General features: G+C 57.8%; 8 protein-coding genes across 8 annotated transcripts; 4 read left to right on the plus strand and 4 right to left on the minus strand.

Annotated features, from left to right (window-relative positions):
* Positions 1-1,526: 1,526 nt before the first annotated feature.
* Positions 1,527-2,469, plus strand: DCS_06144 (uncharacterized protein; the record flags this gene model as incomplete). The annotated part of the gene is made up of 2 exons (XM_040803435.1): positions 1,527-1,806; positions 1,874-2,469. The coding sequence occupies 2 exons, from the start codon at positions 1,527-1,529 to the stop codon at positions 2,467-2,469; spliced, it is 876 nt and encodes a 291-aa protein (XP_040653539.1).
* Positions 2,470-2,921: 452 nt separating this feature from the next.
* Positions 2,922-3,565, minus strand: DCS_06145 (uncharacterized protein; the record flags this gene model as incomplete). Its single annotated transcript, XM_040803436.1, has 3 exons — positions 2,922-3,244; positions 3,310-3,378; positions 3,445-3,565. 3 exons carry the CDS (start codon positions 3,563-3,565, stop codon positions 2,922-2,924), a joined length of 513 nt encoding a protein of 170 aa, XP_040653540.1.
* Positions 3,566-4,745: 1,180 nt separating this feature from the next.
* Positions 4,746-5,379, minus strand: DCS_06146 (nudix/MutT family protein; the record flags this gene model as incomplete). Its single annotated transcript, XM_040803437.1, has 2 exons — positions 4,746-5,161; positions 5,310-5,379. The coding sequence occupies 2 exons, from the start codon at positions 5,377-5,379 to the stop codon at positions 4,746-4,748; spliced, it is 486 nt and encodes a 161-aa protein (XP_040653541.1).
* A 1,979-nt stretch (positions 5,380-7,358) lies between these two features.
* On the plus strand, positions 7,359-7,559 carry DCS_06147 (uncharacterized protein; the record flags this gene model as incomplete). Its single annotated transcript, XM_040803438.1, has 1 exon — positions 7,359-7,559. The coding sequence occupies one exon, from the start codon at positions 7,359-7,361 to the stop codon at positions 7,557-7,559; it is 201 nt and encodes a 66-aa protein (XP_040653542.1).
* A 2,016-nt stretch (positions 7,560-9,575) lies between these two features.
* On the plus strand, positions 9,576-12,604 carry DCS_06148 (arginine-tRNA-protein transferase 1; the record flags this gene model as incomplete). The annotated part of the gene is made up of 4 exons (XM_040803439.1): positions 9,576-9,775; positions 9,825-10,862; positions 11,332-11,929; positions 11,987-12,604. 4 exons carry the CDS (start codon positions 9,576-9,578, stop codon positions 12,602-12,604), a joined length of 2,454 nt encoding a protein of 817 aa, XP_040653543.1.
* A 159-nt stretch (positions 12,605-12,763) lies between these two features.
* On the minus strand, positions 12,764-13,571 carry DCS_06149 (uncharacterized protein; the record flags this gene model as incomplete). Its single annotated transcript, XM_040803440.1, has 2 exons — positions 12,764-13,156; positions 13,233-13,571. 2 exons carry the CDS (start codon positions 13,569-13,571, stop codon positions 12,764-12,766), a joined length of 732 nt encoding a protein of 243 aa, XP_040653544.1.
* Positions 13,572-14,202: 631 nt separating this feature from the next.
* On the plus strand, positions 14,203-15,016 carry DCS_06150 (cytochrome c; the record flags this gene model as incomplete). The annotated part of the gene is made up of 3 exons (XM_040803441.1): positions 14,203-14,212; positions 14,625-14,910; positions 14,962-15,016. 3 exons carry the CDS (start codon positions 14,203-14,205, stop codon positions 15,014-15,016), a joined length of 351 nt encoding a protein of 116 aa, XP_040653545.1.
* Positions 15,017-15,448: 432 nt separating this feature from the next.
* Positions 15,449-17,731, minus strand: DCS_06151 (ribosome biogenesis ATPase RIX7; the record flags this gene model as incomplete). The annotated part of the gene is made up of 1 exon (XM_040803442.1): positions 15,449-17,731. One exon carries the CDS (start codon positions 17,729-17,731, stop codon positions 15,449-15,451), a length of 2,283 nt encoding a protein of 760 aa, XP_040653546.1.
* Positions 17,732-17,855: the final 124 nt, after the last annotated feature.

The raw sequence follows: 17,855 nt of genomic DNA on the forward strand, positions 1-17,855 counted from the left end.
TGCCTGGCGAACGCTCATGACCCGGCGAAATGCAAGACGGACGAAATGCAAGACGGACGAATTGCAAGACGGACGTACCGCTGGCGTCACCAACCCGTAGCCGCATCGCCACGGCAGCAGGGTTCGACCCGTCATTGAACGTGGTCCTGCATCGATATCGGCCCGTCATGTGTCGTCTTTCTGCCCCCGACTGCTCATCGACCGGTCATCAGTCACCTCTTCGCTTCCCGACGTCAACCTCAAGCCAGGAACGGGGTCTCCATCGCATCGCCTGGACAGCAATGGCCTGAGCCAGCCGAAAGGGCTGCGAGGAAGTGGCAAAGATCAAACGAGTGAAGAAACGATGGGGATGATGGAGAAGGGTAGGCTCCTCCACCAGCACGAGCACTTGTTGTACGGTAAGTACTTACCTACAGTACTAGCACCGCTGCCGAAAAAATCCCAGGGGTATAATTACTTACTTGTAGCTGTACAGGCATCTATTTTCGTCATGCGGCTTGCCAACAGCGCCATCTCCCATCGTCGAGCGGGTTGATCGATCCACTCGACCCCCGGTTTCGCAGCCGACTCATTCCAAGAAACGCACCAGAGCGCGAGGCAAGCGGAAGAAGCCAGCCTCGATGTCCATGGCGACCGTGTTGCAGTGGATAGGCCGAGAAGAAGACGAGGGTGTATGAGAAACCAAGGGCATATGAAGCGAAATATTGCTTGCAGGCCGACCGAGTCCAACGACAAGATGTACTGTAAGTACTGTAAGTAATACATGCAGGATGAAATACTCTGTAATTACTTCTTAACAGCTGTGCATTTGTGAAATACGAGGTTCGTTATCGTAACCCCTTGCCCCACTCATCAAGACAGCATCACTCGCATCGAAGCGCTAGGATTCGCTGAAAACCCGGAGAAGTGGAGCCGCAGCACGCGGTTCTCCTGCCGTCGGCGACCCACCACAACGGTAAATCAATCTGCCAATACCAACCTACAAGTACTTTCATGTACACCTACTGCAAAGTTACGAGTTGCCGTACAAGTGCTGTACTCGCAGGCAGGGCATTCACAAGTACATGTGCTAGCGAACAAGTACTCCGCGCTCCAACTCTAGTGCTTGGAAGGCCTACAACTCGGTACGCGTTCCAGAGGGCGATAGGCACATACAACCAATACTTACAGGGAGCTGCAAGAGTACATGTACAGTACATGTACAGTACATGGTTGGAGCACATGTATGGAGTACATGTTTGGAGTACAGTACAAGTACTCCGGCCATGGTTTCAAGTACTGCAATTACCTACTTGCAGTACTTCTCCGTCAACGTCCTTTCCGGATCTCGGATTAATAAAGATTTGGACATCGAGCGGTCGTACAGCGTCATTGCAACACCACTTCCAACAAACGCAGCGACAGCGAAGCTCGAGAACCTCGTTCCGCTCTCCCCGTCTTTTGTTTGCTCCTCCAGAACAATTCCACACATTGCATTTCCTCGTTCCTGAGAGGGAGAGGGACTCGTTGGTTCCCCTACCCTCTCCATGGCCACTCTGCCACAAGGTGCTTGGAGGAGGAGCTCTGGCAGACAATGGCGAAGTGGCAGACAATGGCGAACATGCCATCCTACCATCGACCCCGTTCGTGCTGTTGCTAGCCGTGCCTTGTCGCATACTCGTCGAGTCTTGGACTTGTCCCTTCAACGATCCCTTTGGCCGGCTCGAGACGGATTGGCGACGCCTTGCTTCGACACCACTGCCGTTCGCTGCGCCGGCGGCAGGAGGGAGCAGAGTCCAGATCCGAACAAGGCAAAGCTCGGCAAAAGTAAGCTCATCTCTCCTCTTTCCATGCCACTTCATGGCGGAACGAATGCTGATGGGTAGCGTTCTAGCTCTGAGGATTCTCCAAGAACGCATGCCGACGCTGCTGCAATCCCCGTTGCCGCAGCAGATTCTCGCGCCCAACATCTCCCTCAACCTATTTCCCACCACCCATCCCCACCTCCCCACCGTCTCCGGCCGTGTCGCCTACACGGCTGCCCTGTGGACGTCGCCTATTGCTTGGAACCGCGTCCCCATCATCGGCAACGTCCGGCTCGAGATCCTCGCCGAGCGCATGACCTCGGAGCCCCTCACATTCTTACCCCGACGAGCCGGCGCCATGCCCGAGCAGCTCGTCGTCCGCTGGTGCGAGAAGAGGAAACCGATGGGAGGTCCGCCCGAACCCGGAGGGATCGCGAGGGCGCTGTGGCGGGGCGGGGGCGTCGACGCCAACAAGGCCTTTACGGGCCTCTTCATATTCGACTTTGACGCCGACGGCCGCATCCTGACCCATACCATCGAAAAGGCCCAGGAAGGCGGCGACTGGGAGAGAGGCGTGGGCGCCAAGTTTGTCGGCCTGACCGACTGGCTCCTGGGTGGCATGAAAGACCCTAATGATACCCCGATTCCGATGTTTCAAAATCTCCGACAACGACGATGCAGGTGAAGCCGAGGAGGCAGAGTCCGTCGGTGGACGAGCAGCAGGCTCGAGGGAGCTCGCCCTGAGCCTCGGGAGAAATGCACGCCGTCGTGAGCTCGCGAAATCTCTACTCCATCTTTGTTTTCACCGCTGTATTCTTGAGCCTGGCACCAAGGAAAGTACATGAAAGCATCCTCCTCCCGATGCACCACTTTATGCCGCAGACAATATCCCTGCTTTGTTCCTCATTGTTCGTCCAACCAAGTGAGCTGTGACTTGTGGCCCGCATTCGGCCGGATCATGGCAGGCCGCGAGCGCCATGACTGGGTTCTAGACCCCGGGGGCACCTGGAACAGCATTCCGCCATCCGAGCCCGAGCCTTGGCTACGGGGGCTGCGACAAAATAGCGACGGCCGCTACATTTCATGGCGATTTGCGCCGCCGAGTTCCTTTCTCGTGGAAATGTCGTTTGCGAGCCTTCAAAAGCCACTGTCTCCCAGATTTTCGCCCTCGAATCCGATCTTGGCAAGCTTCTTCAGCCGCGCCTTCTCCTTGATCTTGTCCGCGGCCTTTTTCTTTTCCGCAAGCATTTTCACCTCCTCCAAGTCGGCGAGCTCGAATCCAGGGGGTGCATCGTCGTCCTTGTCCAGATCAATCTCGCCCAACAGCAGCACGTTTTCGCCTCGGACGAGGAATATACCGTGTGCTATGTCTGCGTAGTACCCCTTGGGCGGTTCGGAGCCGTCGCTGTCCGACACGGGGGCGAATATCCGTTCTATCGTGGATTGGAGAATGAGGTTGGCTACGAAGGCATTAGCCCGTTCCTCGCGTCATGCCCGACTCCACGCCTCGCGCCAGGGGCAATACCGAACTGGTCCCAGCTTCTCAGGATGCCAACCAGCTTCCGCCCGTCGCGCAAAACAACCATGAGCTTTTCTGTTCCTCGGGTCAGCATCACCCGGGGCCATCATCGGCCTGTGCAGTGAATCTTCCGAGACTCACTGTCCGTCAGGTCTAATAGTTGGGCGGCCGTCGTGAACATCTGCGGCGGTAGCTGAGGGGACGGCTGGGGCGGGCCGCGGGGAGGGGCATCGGAAATGGATAGGCTGTCCATGTCAACCATGTCAGGGGGTTGCTGATGAGGAGATTGTGTCGTGCCGAGCTGGTTCCATGAATCGGGCTTCGAATCGCCCCTTCACATGACCACGCTTCGACGTGGGGAGATGCGTCGCGGAAGAGGGACGCCGGGGGCTGTTTACACGTTTGATATGGTGAATGGGTCTCGATGTTGCGCTTAGGAGAGGCATGGGAGATGTGCTCGTTATCGATAAGAAGCACGTGATTTTCCGATTGCCTGCGGATAGCCGGACTTGCACATCCGCAAATCGGGAAATACGTGATATTACTTACTGTACATGTAGGGAGTACATATACCAAGTACCTTCGTACACCTACAGTGGGGGTGTAAGTGCTGTGGGTAAGTACAGTAAGTGCTGTATCTCCGTACTTACAGTATACTTATGTGTCGTAGCAAGTAATAATACACCATACTTGTTGTACTGTATATTAATGTTGTCCGAGTTCTACCTGTACCGGAAGTAATTGCATGTCATTACCTGTACGTGAACGACGGCATCCATTTTTGGTCCATCAAAAAGACAAGAGGGCTCCGAGGAACATCTGTGAGGGATATAATTCTATATACCATAAGCGATGCGTAGACGAGTGCGGTTCGTACGCGCTGGCCGACTGCTGACTCTGATCCAACGATGCAGTCTACACTCTATTCTTGACGGTCATGCTGCTTTCATACATGTACACGCAATGTACACGCAGGGACGGCGAGCCCGTGGCCTGAAATCTCTCCGTACTGATTATGGAACGGTTTGGTTACCAAGCAAGCAGTGCCTCCTCGATTGGCAGAATAAAAGGGCAGCTCCTGGCGCCATTCTGCCTCTGGCCCTCATGGTTTTCTCGGCTCTTGGTTGAATCCTGCACCACGTGCTCGGCGAAAGCTGTGCGTCGCAAGTCCCCTCGGCTTCCATCCACCATTGCGTCTCCGGCCTACAGTGTCGTTTGTGGCGGTGCAAGCCGCATGTTCGACGGGGGCAACGAGAAGAACATGGGGAAGGAAACGAGCGAACAACGATAAAGGAGCAAGTCGCCGGCGGGCGAGGCGATCCCATGCTCGAAGTCGACCGATGCGAGCGCGGGGTAGGGATGTGCCGTTTGGGCATGCACCGGCGCGCCGGAACGTGACACTCGGAAACGAGGCGGGGGGCGCCATTGCCGGCAGTAGGCCACTACTGATTCATGGTCGAGCGTCGCAGGGCTTCCTGAAGCTCCGGTCTTGCCGACAGCTCCTCCAGCGCTTGGGTGTAGGTGAACCACTGGCGCTCCCGCTTGTGCTTCTCGGGCCAGTCCTCCACCTCGCTCAGGACGGTGGCCTGGAAGAAGGAGTAGCGAGAGCGGTCCTTGGACGACTTGGGCGGCCGTTTCTCGTCGATGGTGCCCAGGTCGTAGTCGATGCTGATGGTGATGCCGGCCTCCTCCCAAGCCTCACGGGTGGCGGCCTCCTGGCACGACTCATCATCCTCCCATCCACCCTTGGGCAGGACCCAGCCCTTGCGGCGAGTCGACTGTATCAAGAGAACGTGGTTGAGATCGGAGCTGAGGGGCACGACGCCGGCGACGAGTCGCTCTCCCTTGGAGTTGTAGCCTGCGCGGGAGGAAAAGGGGTGCGTCAGTCACGAGCGGCCGTCGTTTGCCTTTGGCGAAGAGAGGAAGTGCGGGCGTGAGGGGAGAGCGAGCAGCCAATGGGCTCCGAGGTCATGGACTCGACGTCGGCCGAGACGCAGAAGACTCACGCTGCTTGCTCCTGCCAGTGCGAGACTGCATCGACGGATCACCGGAGCCTGCCGAGGCCGGCAACGACATGTTTTCGGGCGTGGGTGCAGTCGACCGAGCCGGACGGGCCGACGAGCGAAGTTGGCGGGCGCGGAGACAAGCTCGGGCTTGAGGATGGGTCGAGTTGAGGGCTTGCTTTCGGCGCTGCAAATCTCACCGGCTCCCGATCGAGGAGCGTTCTGCGGCGATGCGGCGGGGCGGATCAAAGAGTGTTGAGATGCATTATCGAGGTCTTCTAGGTCCGTTGATGTCGAGTGATGGCAGGACAAGGGAGTAGACGAAGCAGAGAGGCCGGGGGCAGGGCCCGGAATACGGAGGAGGATGAAGTTTGACCGACGGGTGTGAAAGGAAAGAATGGACGTGGTGGTGCAGCTCGAGGGCTACCACCGTTGCTGTGCCGTGCCGTGTGGGAATGAATACCGTGCTACTGCTCTGCACGGTTACTGCGTACCTGAAAGTACTTGCGGTCGAAGTAGAGTACTTGTGCGGCACGGTATTCGGTACCACTGCCATCGTAGTGCTTGCCACCTACGTCCATGTACCACTCAGCACTAGGCAGGGAATGGTGACCAGGTACGGGGTACAGCACAAGTACATCTGAGCAGCATTTTTGAGTACTAGGTAGTGTTCAGTCCGGTGCGAGTACGAGTACACGTAGGAGTGCCGTACTCTGTATGCACACAACTACTATGTGCAAGTGCAGCACGGTCATAGTGGCCAGCGAGGCCTAAATAATTGTAGGTGTACGCCGTAAGTACGGAGTACGCACTGCACTCGCACACGCACTCGTCGATGGTGGGGCTCACTCACCTGTAAATGTCCACCTGGGAATGTCCTCGCCATGAATGAATCCCGCACGCACACCCCACCTACGGCGGACAGCGGCAAGGACGGGCAGCAGGATTCAGGACGAGGGTGACACTGACGATAGCCGCTTGTCGTGACGGCTTGGCGATACAATGGAACGTTGGTGGGACCTCGGAGGGTATCAAGGAACGTGGGCTTGCCTGAGCTTGCTGCTCTTCAGAACTGGGCGACCCCTCATTGACTCGATCGACGGTGGTGGTGGTAGTGGTGGGGGTGGATGGAGGGGGGTTATGGGCGGCGGGCTGGACTCTTTTCTTCCCAGGTTCGTCGTATTTCTTCCACGTTCTACGATGCTACAGGTAGTGCATCTTCCCGGGGTCGTCGTATTTCTTCCACGTTCTACGATGCTACATGTAGTGCCTTGGTACCACGCCCACTGCTGGTAAGCAATGAGTGTCACGGACGTCGAGTCCCTACCGCCGCAGTCCCGGTACCTGATATCGTAGGGAGGAGGAGGCGGCTGTCCGCGGGGTACCGCACTGAGAAGACGAGCTCAGCAGTCGACACTTGCTGCTCCAAGTGAGCTTTAGGTACTGTCCTGGGCACGTTTAGTACTGGCCTGCCTCCGACAACGGCTACTCCGTACCCCATGCGAGCAAGTGCAGTTATCCTCGTTTGACTTGCCAACTACTAACTACCTACGGAGTACTACTAGGTAGGTAGGTAGGCAGTAGGCACTTCACCTGCAGTAAAGCCTAAACATATCTCCCCAGCACCTCGAATGCCAGCGCACAACCATCACGCCAGCATCCGTATGCCCAGTCGCCACAAACTATATCTCGTCTTCATGGAGAACCGCAGCTGTGCATTCGAACATCGATGTCGCCACGGACGGCACTGCCTGTCTATCTATGCTGCATGTGCTTCAGAATGATGCATGGCAGGCATCTGGTACGAGGGCAGGTGAAAAGTCGCCAGCCACCTTTAGAGTACCAGGCTGGAGGGTGCTGGGGTGCTGGCGGATGGTGACAAGGCACCAGAAATACCAGTGGTAGTATTGACGGCATCCGCTTCGGCTGCAGCGGGCAACAGCGGCAGAGCATGGCCAAAGGGAAGCAAACAGCTCCAAGGCCCCTTCAAGTGGACGGATCGTCGTCGTCACCGGCATCACCATCACCGTCATTCGCCTCCCAGCCGGCCCCATGGGCCAACGGCGGCTCGGGCGGCAGCTCGGCAGGGCACTCGGAATTTGTTCACCGCCGAAAGACAGCTCTGGCCATGCCACCAATGACCACGGTCCGCCGCACCGGCAGCCATCAGCGCAGCTCGTCGAGGAGCAAGGTGATCCGACTCGTCCTTGTATCCCAGTCGATCTCTCCCGGCATGGTCGACGAATCATGTGAGTGCCGTGCGGTGGCCCGTATGCTGCCCGCATGCAGCCCGTATGCACGCGTAGAGTGTCGAGGAAGATGCGGGGCCAAAGATGTCAGAGGAGAACGGTGTCATGGAGCAGAGGAACACTTGCCCAAGGTATTTGCATTGCTTGAGGCTGCAAACCCCTCCAGAACTATACAGATGGTCGGTCACAACGGCGGGGATTGTCAGCGCCTGAGTATTGAAACGTGGTTGAAATTGGAAAATGGTTGGACTGCATTTTCGCACTGCGTGCTTCCTGAATGGACTGGAACCAAAATGTCATGATGCTGCATTTCAGGCCACATGCCATGATGAATAGGTGGTTCGATGAGTATGATGACATAGGGAGTACAAGTACAGTAGATGCGGGCGTTGAACATGTACTTGAAAGTACTGTACATGTACACCGTTGCGCCTAATATGGTTCATATCATACTCCGTACTAGGTACCTAAGCATGGTAGAATCTGCATTATAGGAGGGGCAGGTTCCTGTTGACTACAACTACAGTACGGAGTACAACTACAGTACTTCTTGCAAGGACTTGTAAGTATATGACAGTACAAGTAGTAGTAGGTGCGCAGTACCCTGTAGGTACACCATGCTGTAATTACTTACTGTGCTCCGTACTTGTGTGTACATGTGCCTTGTTATAGTACCTACTTGTAGTACGATTGACTCATCATGTCACAACGTAGGAGGCCTGTTGCAGCAGCCCCGAGTCCGACTTCGTTCCGACACCTGCCCATGGAGTACCGAGTACAAAGGGGAACATTCCCTTCGGGACGGTTTATTTACGTTCCGAACAATTGGCCCGACACCGCCCCGCGCCCCGCACTAACCTATCATTCTGTACACCGTTCATGTGCACCAATTATGTCGTAATTACACCAGAGCTCTGGAGAGCTCAATGACATCGACCTTTCGTCCTCGTCGTCTTGCGCTGTACCTCTCGCCTTTCTTCTACAAAGTCCAAATATTTGAAGGATTAGCCTCTCCGCTTGCCCTGTACGTGCGGCGGATAGAATATTGAAATGTAAGAAACTTATTTCATCCTCTGTCGTCACCAACTCGATGCTACCGCCCCCCATGATGGTGGCACTGAATACGATGCAGGCTCAGGATACCATGACGCTGACTGTCAGTGCAGAGCCGGCCGAGTCCACGAATCTACATCTCTTTTTATACAGAGTCTTTGTTGTCGGGTGGGTCGCAGGCTGTCGGAGAGCCGAGCATCCTCCCGATCAAGGACGGAACGACTCGAGGTCGACGATGAAGTCAAGTGCTTTGCGGACCCCTGACAGCATCTCGTCCAACTACGAGTTTCTTTCTCCAATAGGTGCGTTCAGGAAACCTTTCTCAATCTACCCCTGCTTGCCAGAAACCCCCCACGTGTCGACTCCCGCACGGTTTGTTGGCTCTTGCAACCCGCCGATGGCGGAGGCGGAGGCGTCCAGTCGTGTCACCCGTGTGCACCAAGGATCGCACGAGCAGGCCATTCGTGACGGGTCCCTTGGCATTCGTACTTTCCCAACGTTGTGGAATGGTTTTCGGGACAGTGGCTCGAGTTGATACCTCTTGTTGTTCATTGTTCCAACCTTGGCTCGCTTCCACATTGTTCTCATCAACGACAAGAGAATCACCACCGGTCTCTGAAACGTCCGGCCTCAACTTGCCAGTGCAGCCAAGTTTCTTGGTATATCTACGTCTATATATATCCATATACCTGCTTCGTCTCAGGTGTATGCCTGCTCGGTGCTTCGTGGCCAAAGCCGACAAAATCACTGCGTGCCTCGTCCATCACCAGTCATGGCCAGCACAAGCTAACGAGGATGCTGCAGGGTACGCCAACTCTTCAAGGTGTGGTTATTGTGGCAACAAAGACGCAAGTTTTTCAAAGCGTGCGTGTTCCTTGCCCCCGACTCCCCGCCACTCCCTCCCTGCTCGCCTTCCCCATGTTCTGTCCTCGGCAGCACAACTCCCACCCCGACGCTCTGTATCATGATGATGATCAAGGTGCCAGGCATGGCCGAGGAAGATGGATCATTGTGGCATGCGACCGCGTTCCTAACTTTGCCCACAAGGATTTTCGTACTATGCAACGGCAACCTCCCTCAGTCCAAGGTTTTATCAGACGCTGCTGGACCGGTGCTGGCGCCGCTCCGGGACTCTGTTGTATCGCCCCAATCAGCGGCAGGCCTGCTGTCCGCATTACACCATTCGTCTGGACTCGCATCAATTTAAGCCATCCAGGGATCAGCGGCAGGCTCTCAATCGATTCAACAAATTCATCATTGGGGATTCATACAGCCACGAGGCTGCCAAGCGGTATCCAAGAACACGGCAAGAAGCCAAGCGACGAGATAATGAGTTCTGCCTCGTCGATCGCATTCACGAGGCCGAATATGCCAACTTGAAAACACCACCGGAGCCGGCGCACCGACTGGTCGTCACCCTCGAGGAAGACTCCTTTAGCGAGGAAAAGTATCAAGTGTACGACAACTACCAGAAAGTGGTGCACCATGAAGAGCCAGAGGACAGAGCCCGGCGCTGCTTCGAGCGGTTTCTGTGCAACTCGCCTGTGCGACGGGAAACCATGGTCATGGCGGATGGCCGCCGCCGTCGACTTGGTTCGTACCATCAATGCTACCGGATCGACGGCAATCTGGTCGCCATAGGCGTTCTCGACCTCTTGCCGGACTGCGTCAGCTCCGTCTACTTTCTATATCACGAGAGCATCCACAAGCATTCTCCGGGGAAGCTGGGAGCCCTGCACGAGATTGCGCTCGCCGTCGAGGAAGGCTACCGTTGGTGGTACCCGGGATTCTACATCCACAACTGCCCCAAGATGAGATACAAGATTGACTACTCGCCACAGTTCATCCTCGACCCGCAGTCTCTACGCTGGGATCCCTTGGACGAGGTCGTCTTGCGCTTGTTGGACAGAAAACGATTTGTCAGCCTTTCCTTGGAGAGGCAGACTGTGATGGATAGTGGCACGGACGAGCCGGCCTGCAACGAATCAAGGGAGGACGCCGACGACGCGGCGGACGAGGACGCCGAAGGGCACATTTCACTGTTCCGGTCCGACATGCCCGGAATCCCTTCTCTTTCCGACATGGAACGAATCGACCTGGACCACGTCCCGTTGAAGGTGTGGAGTCACGGTCCGATGCATGAGACGGGCGACCTGGCCGGTTGGGAGTCGAAGGGGATCGTAGACTTCCCGTCGGCCAAGGCTACCGTTGCAGAGTTGGTCGCGGCAGTGGGAACCGATCTCATCGACTGCCTGTGCATAGACTCTTCATCCCGTCGATGATGGCCTCTTTCCAGCATGGAACCGTCACATTCTGCATGGCACGATGGGAAATATTGGAAAGGATACACTTGCGGAAGCTAGCGAGGAGTTGGAGGAGGGATGAGAGTTGCGTTTCACAACCGAATCCTGTCTGCGGCCATGTTGAATAGGAATCTTGAATCGGGCTTCTTTCGCCGCCAATGGTGTCCCTTATGGAGTGGTGATCCGAAATGTCCAACAGCGTACTCTAACGCTGGCCTTTGACCTCCATTTGGACTTTGCACTGCTTTCTTCTTCTTATTTATTTCTTTATTTCTTTACCTCTTTACTCTTTATTCATTTCTTTATTTCTGTTGCAGGCACGTGTGATATGGGTGACGATCGTTGTTGGTGTTTACTTGGTATGGACCATTGAGTACGAATGCCGACCATGAGCTTAAACCTACAAATAACTTCCTCCAGCCCAAAGCGCCCCCACCTTGACCACGACAAAACTTTCCCCGTCACGCCTCTCGTCCCAACTCTTGCTCGCTGCGCCTGCCTCTGCGACGGTCCCGATCCGCAGACATTGGCGGTGACAATGGCGAGCCAGCAATCTCTTCTGTCCCCCGTCGAGCTCGCCTACCTCCACCGCTCCCTGTCCTTGCAACCGCCGATCCGTCCCGATGGTCGATCACCGACACAGTTCAGGCCCTTGACGGCCGAGACGGGCATCTTGCCGGGCACCAACGGCAGCGCGCGGGTCTGCCTGTCTGACGGGACGGAAGCCATCGTGGGTGTCAAGGCAGAGATTGAAAAAACGGCCCAGGTGCTGTTGGGCGAAAACCCAGAGGCGAGCGAAACGCATCATCAGCCGCATGATGGTGGCAGCGGTGAAGACCAAAGGTCGACGGCGAGGGGCGATTGGCTCGAGATGACGGTGGAAATCCCCGGCCAGCGCGACGACGAAGCTTCGACCGTCTTTCTGGCCGAGATGATACGCGAGGCCCTGCTGGCGGACGGCGCCTTTGCGAAGAAGCTGCGCATCAACTCGCGCTTCCATTGGAGGCTATACCTCGACGTGAGTTCCGCCGCCTCATGCCCGACGCCGATGTCATATTGACTCGATAACGTCCAGATCCTGCTGATATCACCCCCGCTCGCGTACCCTCTCCCTCTCCTCTCCCTCACCACACACCTCGCCCTGCTGGCGACGAGGCTGCCGCGGTTGAAATCGGAGGGTGACGAAGACCCCATGTTCGATGACGACTGGGAGGCGTCGACGTTTCTGTATCCGAGAGAGGGAAGCGCGGCGGGTGCCCGTCCTCCCATCACTCTCCTCGTCGTCGCCGTCGGAGACAACGTCCTCTTCGACCCCGCCAGGGAGGAGCTCGCCGTCGCCGACGCCGCACTCGCCGTCTCCGTGTCGGAGGTTAGGACGGAAAAGAAGGAGGGCGCTGGCCATTTCGATTCGGACGGCACCCTGCGCTTGATGTCGATGCGAACCATCGACCCGCCATCGAGGCTGACGCCGCCGGGCGTTGCCAACTCGGCAAACGTCGCGACAAACGGCAAGCCGCCGACGACGACCACGCCGAACCAGAACCCGAACGGTCCGGCCGAGGAAGGTCTGTGGAAGGCTCCCCTTGGAGGCATGAAGTTCGCCGTGCTCGACGCAATCACGCAGGCCGTGCTGGAGAAGGGAGGGGTCGCGCACGAGGTCCTCGAGAGCTTGGAAACCGTCGAGCTGACGTAGAGACGGAGACGTCCAAAGGGGGAAAAAATTACTCTAAACGACATAATTACGTCGGATGCGGGAATTCGGCGAGGCATCAACCCCGTCCGGTGGGGGAGAGGATAGAGGCGGCACCCGATGCTATGACAGACCCAGAGGCTGTCGCCTGTCTGATGATTTCTACAAGATACCAAACCACTTCTTCCTCTGCCCTGGCTTTTCTTCCGATTCCACCTCGGACCGCTGCTCACCACCCTCGGCCGCCGGTCCACCGTCCACCACTTTCTTGCCCTCGTCCTTGCCAAACACCATGGATATGGGGTCCCTGGCCTCGATGCCGTGCATCTTCATGTAGTACCGCCGTTTGGCGACGTCGTCCACGTGGCGCGTGCGCTGCTCGACGGCCTTGAGTCCCTTGTCCTTTTCGTGCATGAGGATCACATTCTTCCACTGCGTGAAAAAGTAGGCCGGTTGATGCCAGAGGTCCGAGAAGGGGGGCACAAGGTCTTTGAAGGGCGAATTGTAGGCATAGTTCATGAAAAAGGTGTATATGCCCATGGCCAGAAGGGTCCCCTGCAGGTTCAATACGTTAGCTGGTCGTTGCAGGCTAGACGACACCGGCGGCACCGGAAAGAAAGAGGAACCGCACCATCGTAATGAAGGTATGCAAGAGGCGGCTATGCCAGAACCAATGTGACCAGCTCCCCTGCGGCGCCATTAATCCTGGATAGTCCCGCTTGTGCTGAGCGGCGAGCTCGGCTGCCGTCAAATCAGGCCCGTAGTGCTTCGGCATCGATTGCTTCTTGAGCCTCGATCCGTGCGAGGGCGGGTTGAACTTGGCCGGCTTCTCAAGCACCATGGGCTTTTGCACCTTGTCGGTCGAGGCAAAGCGGATGCGAATGTTCTGTGAGAGTGGGATTCGCACACCACGCCAGAGAGGGCCCTGCAGCGGGAGAAGAAAGCGTGGAATCACCGCTTTCGACGCCATGGTTGGCCTGGGGAAGGGCAATGAATGCCGTCTCGGTTGTGCTCGCGAGTATGATTGCCTCTGTGCTGCTGATTTTTTGAGGCGAGCTCTGGCCGATGAACGCAACTGATCACGATGGATACCAAGTTAAGCTCATTTTCTTTGCTTCGTCCTGCCAAGGGAGTTCTTGGAGAAGTACGGAGTAAGTAATAAGTATTAATAATACTTACTTATTAATACTGTACTTACTCCGTACTCCGTAGTACTTCCAGCAAGAAGGCGAGGTTTTGCCGACATTTTGCCTACTTCGGCTACTCCACCCGATTGCTCCCGAGCTTTCCCGAGTCGACGAGGCTGCCTTCGGGCTTGACTCTGTAATTGCAGCACGCTGATTGGCCAGGCTGGTCGCCACATGTGGCTCAGCCCCCTTGCTCACTGGGCATGCTGGCCATTTAATAGAAACGGTGGCAGCTCTCTGTTTGTTTGACCTGAAATTTTCCCCGTTCTTGATCAAAACTGACGATCAATATATATCCAATACCAATTGCCACTTTCCACCACCGACTCCGTCGCCAAAGAGACCTCGACTACTTGAGGCTCCTCCTGCATCACATCATTCTCACCCCCTCTCTCTCCGTTCACAACCGTCAACATGGCCGGCGGTACGTTTTGCCACTGCAAGATGACGGTCGATGGGCGAAAAGCGATGGTCGGTGATGGCATCGGCGAGCAGCCTGCCGTTGGGCCCGCACCTGGCAATGGAAGCCGATGACGACGACGGACAGGCGAGAGCGCCATGAGCCGGATCGATGGGGTCTGGGACCGGCACCGTCGCGTGCGGTCTGTTGCGCTGCGCCGATGCTGACGGTGGATTTGCCTCGGGTCTTTTACCCGCAGTCGCGCCCCCTCGGTCCAGACCCCAACCGCACATCTCACCATCGTTCTCCCGTATACGTCGTCGTCGTCATCGTTCTTCTTTCCTCGGGTGGGCTCCTAGGCAGCTGCGTCAAAGTCACCGCTTCGTCGTCGACCCCATTGACCAACGCAATGACCTCAACTGACAAACGCAAGCAGGTGATGCCAAGAAGGGTGCCAACCTCTTCAAGACGCGCTGCGCGCAGTGCCACACCGTCGAGTCCGGCGGCGGCAACAAGATTGGCCCTGCCCTGTATGGCCTGTTCGGCCGCAAGACCGGCTCCGTCGAAGGCTACACTTACACGGATGCCAACAAGCAGAAGGGCATCACCTGGGACGACAAGACGCTCTTCGAGTACCTCGAGAACCCCAAGAAGTACATCCCCGGCACCAAGATGGCCTTTGGCGGCCTCAAGAAGGAAAAGGACAGGAACGACCTGATTGCGTACGTTCACGAGCCCCCCCCCCCCCTTTCGTCGGACGGAGACGCCGCAAGGGCAAAGGAGTTTGCTAACAGCAGCAACAGCTTCCTCAAGCAGTCTACCGCTTAAGGCGCGAGCCTGCGGTGTGTAACGATGTGACGTGTTTGTGATAGACTGGAGGTGGGCGATTGTACTATAGACCGACCAGATCAACTAGAATAGTGCGGGCCACGATCAGTGCCCGCTTGTACTCATTCACAACTCCTCTTCAACCAACTGCACAGGCTTCCGTCGGCGGCCGATGAGGTGACCGCATCGCATGGCAGTCGTGACTTGGCACGACTATGCAGAACGAAGCTTGCCTCGAACTCGGGTGGCGCTGTAGATGGGAGAATCACATGCACGCAGCATCGATGGGCATGTACATATTCTTGGCATACTCGTACTGTACATCAAAGACCACGACGAATGCATATCCATCGCCATGTGCGTGACGTTCTTGCGCGCATTCCGCTATGCAAAATCAAATGCAAGCAGCAGGCCTTGGGCAGGGACGCCGCCTCAACGCTTCCGCCGCTGTTGCTCGGGCAGCGCCAGGCTGCCGTAGGAAGCAGGATTCTTCACGCTCGCGTACGTGTTGTCCAGCGCGTGGTCCCAGTCCGCCTGGGTGACGAGGGGCGGCTCGCTTCCGGTCGCCAGCCACCTCTCGACGGCATGCTCGGCCGCCTTGGTGTGCAGCCCGTTGAGGTCGGCGCCGCTAAAGTTGGTGCAGCGGGCGTCGAGAGCCACGGCGGCCAGGCTTTGGAGGGCCTCCTCGGTCACCTCGCTGTGGTTCGTGCGGTAGATGGCGCGGAGGATCTCGACCCTCTCGGCGGGCGTGGGAAGGTCGACGAGCACCTGGACGCTCAGGCGACCGGGCCGGAGCATGGCCTCGTCAATCATGTCCACGCGGTTCGTCGTGCCGATGACGTAGATGCCGCTGCGGTCCTGGGCGCCGTCGAGCTCGGTGAGGAGGGCGTTGACGACGCGCGCGCCGGACTCGGTCGACGAGCTGCTCCGCGGGGGCACGATGGAGTCGATCTCGTCGAAGAAGAGGATGCACGGCCTCGACGAGCGAGCCCTCTGGAACAGCTCCCTCACGGCCCGCTCGGACTCTCCGACGTACTTGTTCAGCAGCTCGGGTCCGTTGATGAGGATGAAGCTTGCCTGCGCCTCCCTCGCGACGGCCTGGGCGACCAGCGTCTTGCCGCAGCCCGGAGGTCCGTACAGCACGACGCCGGCGGGCTTCGTGAGGCCAAACTTCTGGTAGAGCTCGGGGTTCTTGATGGGTCCGATGATGGACATCTGCAGCTGCTTGCGAGCGACCTCCATGGCACCGACCTGGTCCCAGGTGACGCTCGGTATGGCGGTGAAGCCCTGCTTCCTCAGCGAGGGCGTGAAGCGCCGCGTGGCGGCTTTCAAGTCGTCCATGGTTATGGCGAGGGCCTTGAGCGCGCCGTCCTGGTGCGAATCTAGGTTCGGGAATACCGTCAGGTCCGGCGCTTGGAGGTGTCGTCGGAGCATGGCGTGGATGTCGGCGGTGGTGTCGAACGGGCAGTCGGCGCCGTGCTCCCGCTCCATGGCCCTGGCCCAGGCGAGCTTCGTGATGGCGGCAAGGTCGGCGCCGACGTATCCGTGCGTCAGCTTGGCGATCTCGGTCAGATCCACGTCCTCGGACAGCGGCGAGCCTTCCGTGACGGCCTCGAGGATATCGCGACGGGCGGCGCAGTCGGGCACCCTGAGCGGCACGGACTCCTCGAACAGGCCGTAGGCGAGGAGGTCAGGATCCACGTCGGCGAGCTTGGACGTCGTCGCCATGGCGAGCACGTGGCCTCGTTTCTGGGAGCTCTTGGCGATGCGCTCCATCTGCTGCTTGAAGATGCGCACGGCACGCTGGTGGTGCTCGCCGTGCTTCGAGGAGCCATGGGCCGACATGGACTGGTCGATGTCGTCGAGAAAGATGATGCTCGGCGAAAGGCTGATGGCGGCGTCGAAGGCCTCCGAAAGGCTTCGCTCCATCCGCTCGGCGTCTTCGAAGCAGGCGTCCAAGGAGACGAGAGGCACACGGTTGCTCGCCGCCAGATTATGCACAAGAGTCCGCTTGCCGATGCCCGAGGGTCCGGACAGGACGATTCCCGTCGTCTTGCGGCCGTGGCCCTGCGCATCGACGCCCGACGGCCGCAGCATGTGCCAGGTTTGGCGCAGGAGCTTGCCGTACACGTCGTCCATGCCGGCCAACCTCCGCAGCCGGTCGGGCTGCTCGACTCGGAACCGGCTCGACTTGGGCGGCCTTTTCGTCGGCGGCTTGTCCTGCTTCGACGGCCCGACGGCGGCATCGGTGCCGGCAGACGGGCCGTTGTCGGCGTCGGCCGGTCGGTCATGCCTGTCGTCGTCCTCGCTCTGGATACGACGCTTTTTCACGGCCGGCTGCTCGCTCGCGTCCCGAGGGGAGGCGGACGACGTCTTCCACAGCTTCGTCAGCTGGCGGTTGAGCAGGAACCTGTCGTCTCCGGGGTTCGTAGGCTCGAACTCGTCGATGGCGGCCTCGGAGTCGTCGGACTGGTCCTGCTGCCGCTCCTGCTTGCGGATCTGGAGAACGCGGTCGATGGCATCCTCGAGAGGGCGCTTCTTCTGCCGGCCGAGGCTCGAGTTTGACCGTTTGATGGCGTCGTAGACGACGGTGACGGATTTGAACGGTTTGTCGTCGTTGCCGGCCTCGAGCTTCCGGACGATGTGGTAGACGTCACGCTCGAGGACGGATTGGAAGCCGCGGATGGGTTTTGGGATTCCTTCCTTGGGCAGCATGGTATGCTGCGGGCCAGAAAAGTTTGTCCGCAGGCAGGAAAAGGCCGGGGATGACGGGACGAGGAAGAGGGTATGGTTGGAAATGTGCGTTGAAGACGAAGGACGAAAATATGGCTACGCAGAG

Source organism: Drechmeria coniospora, chromosome 03 (assembly GCF_001625195.1).
Source record: "Drechmeria coniospora strain ARSEF 6962 chromosome 03, whole genome shotgun sequence".
NCBI lineage: Eukaryota > Fungi > Ascomycota > Sordariomycetes > Hypocreales > Ophiocordycipitaceae > Drechmeria > Drechmeria coniospora.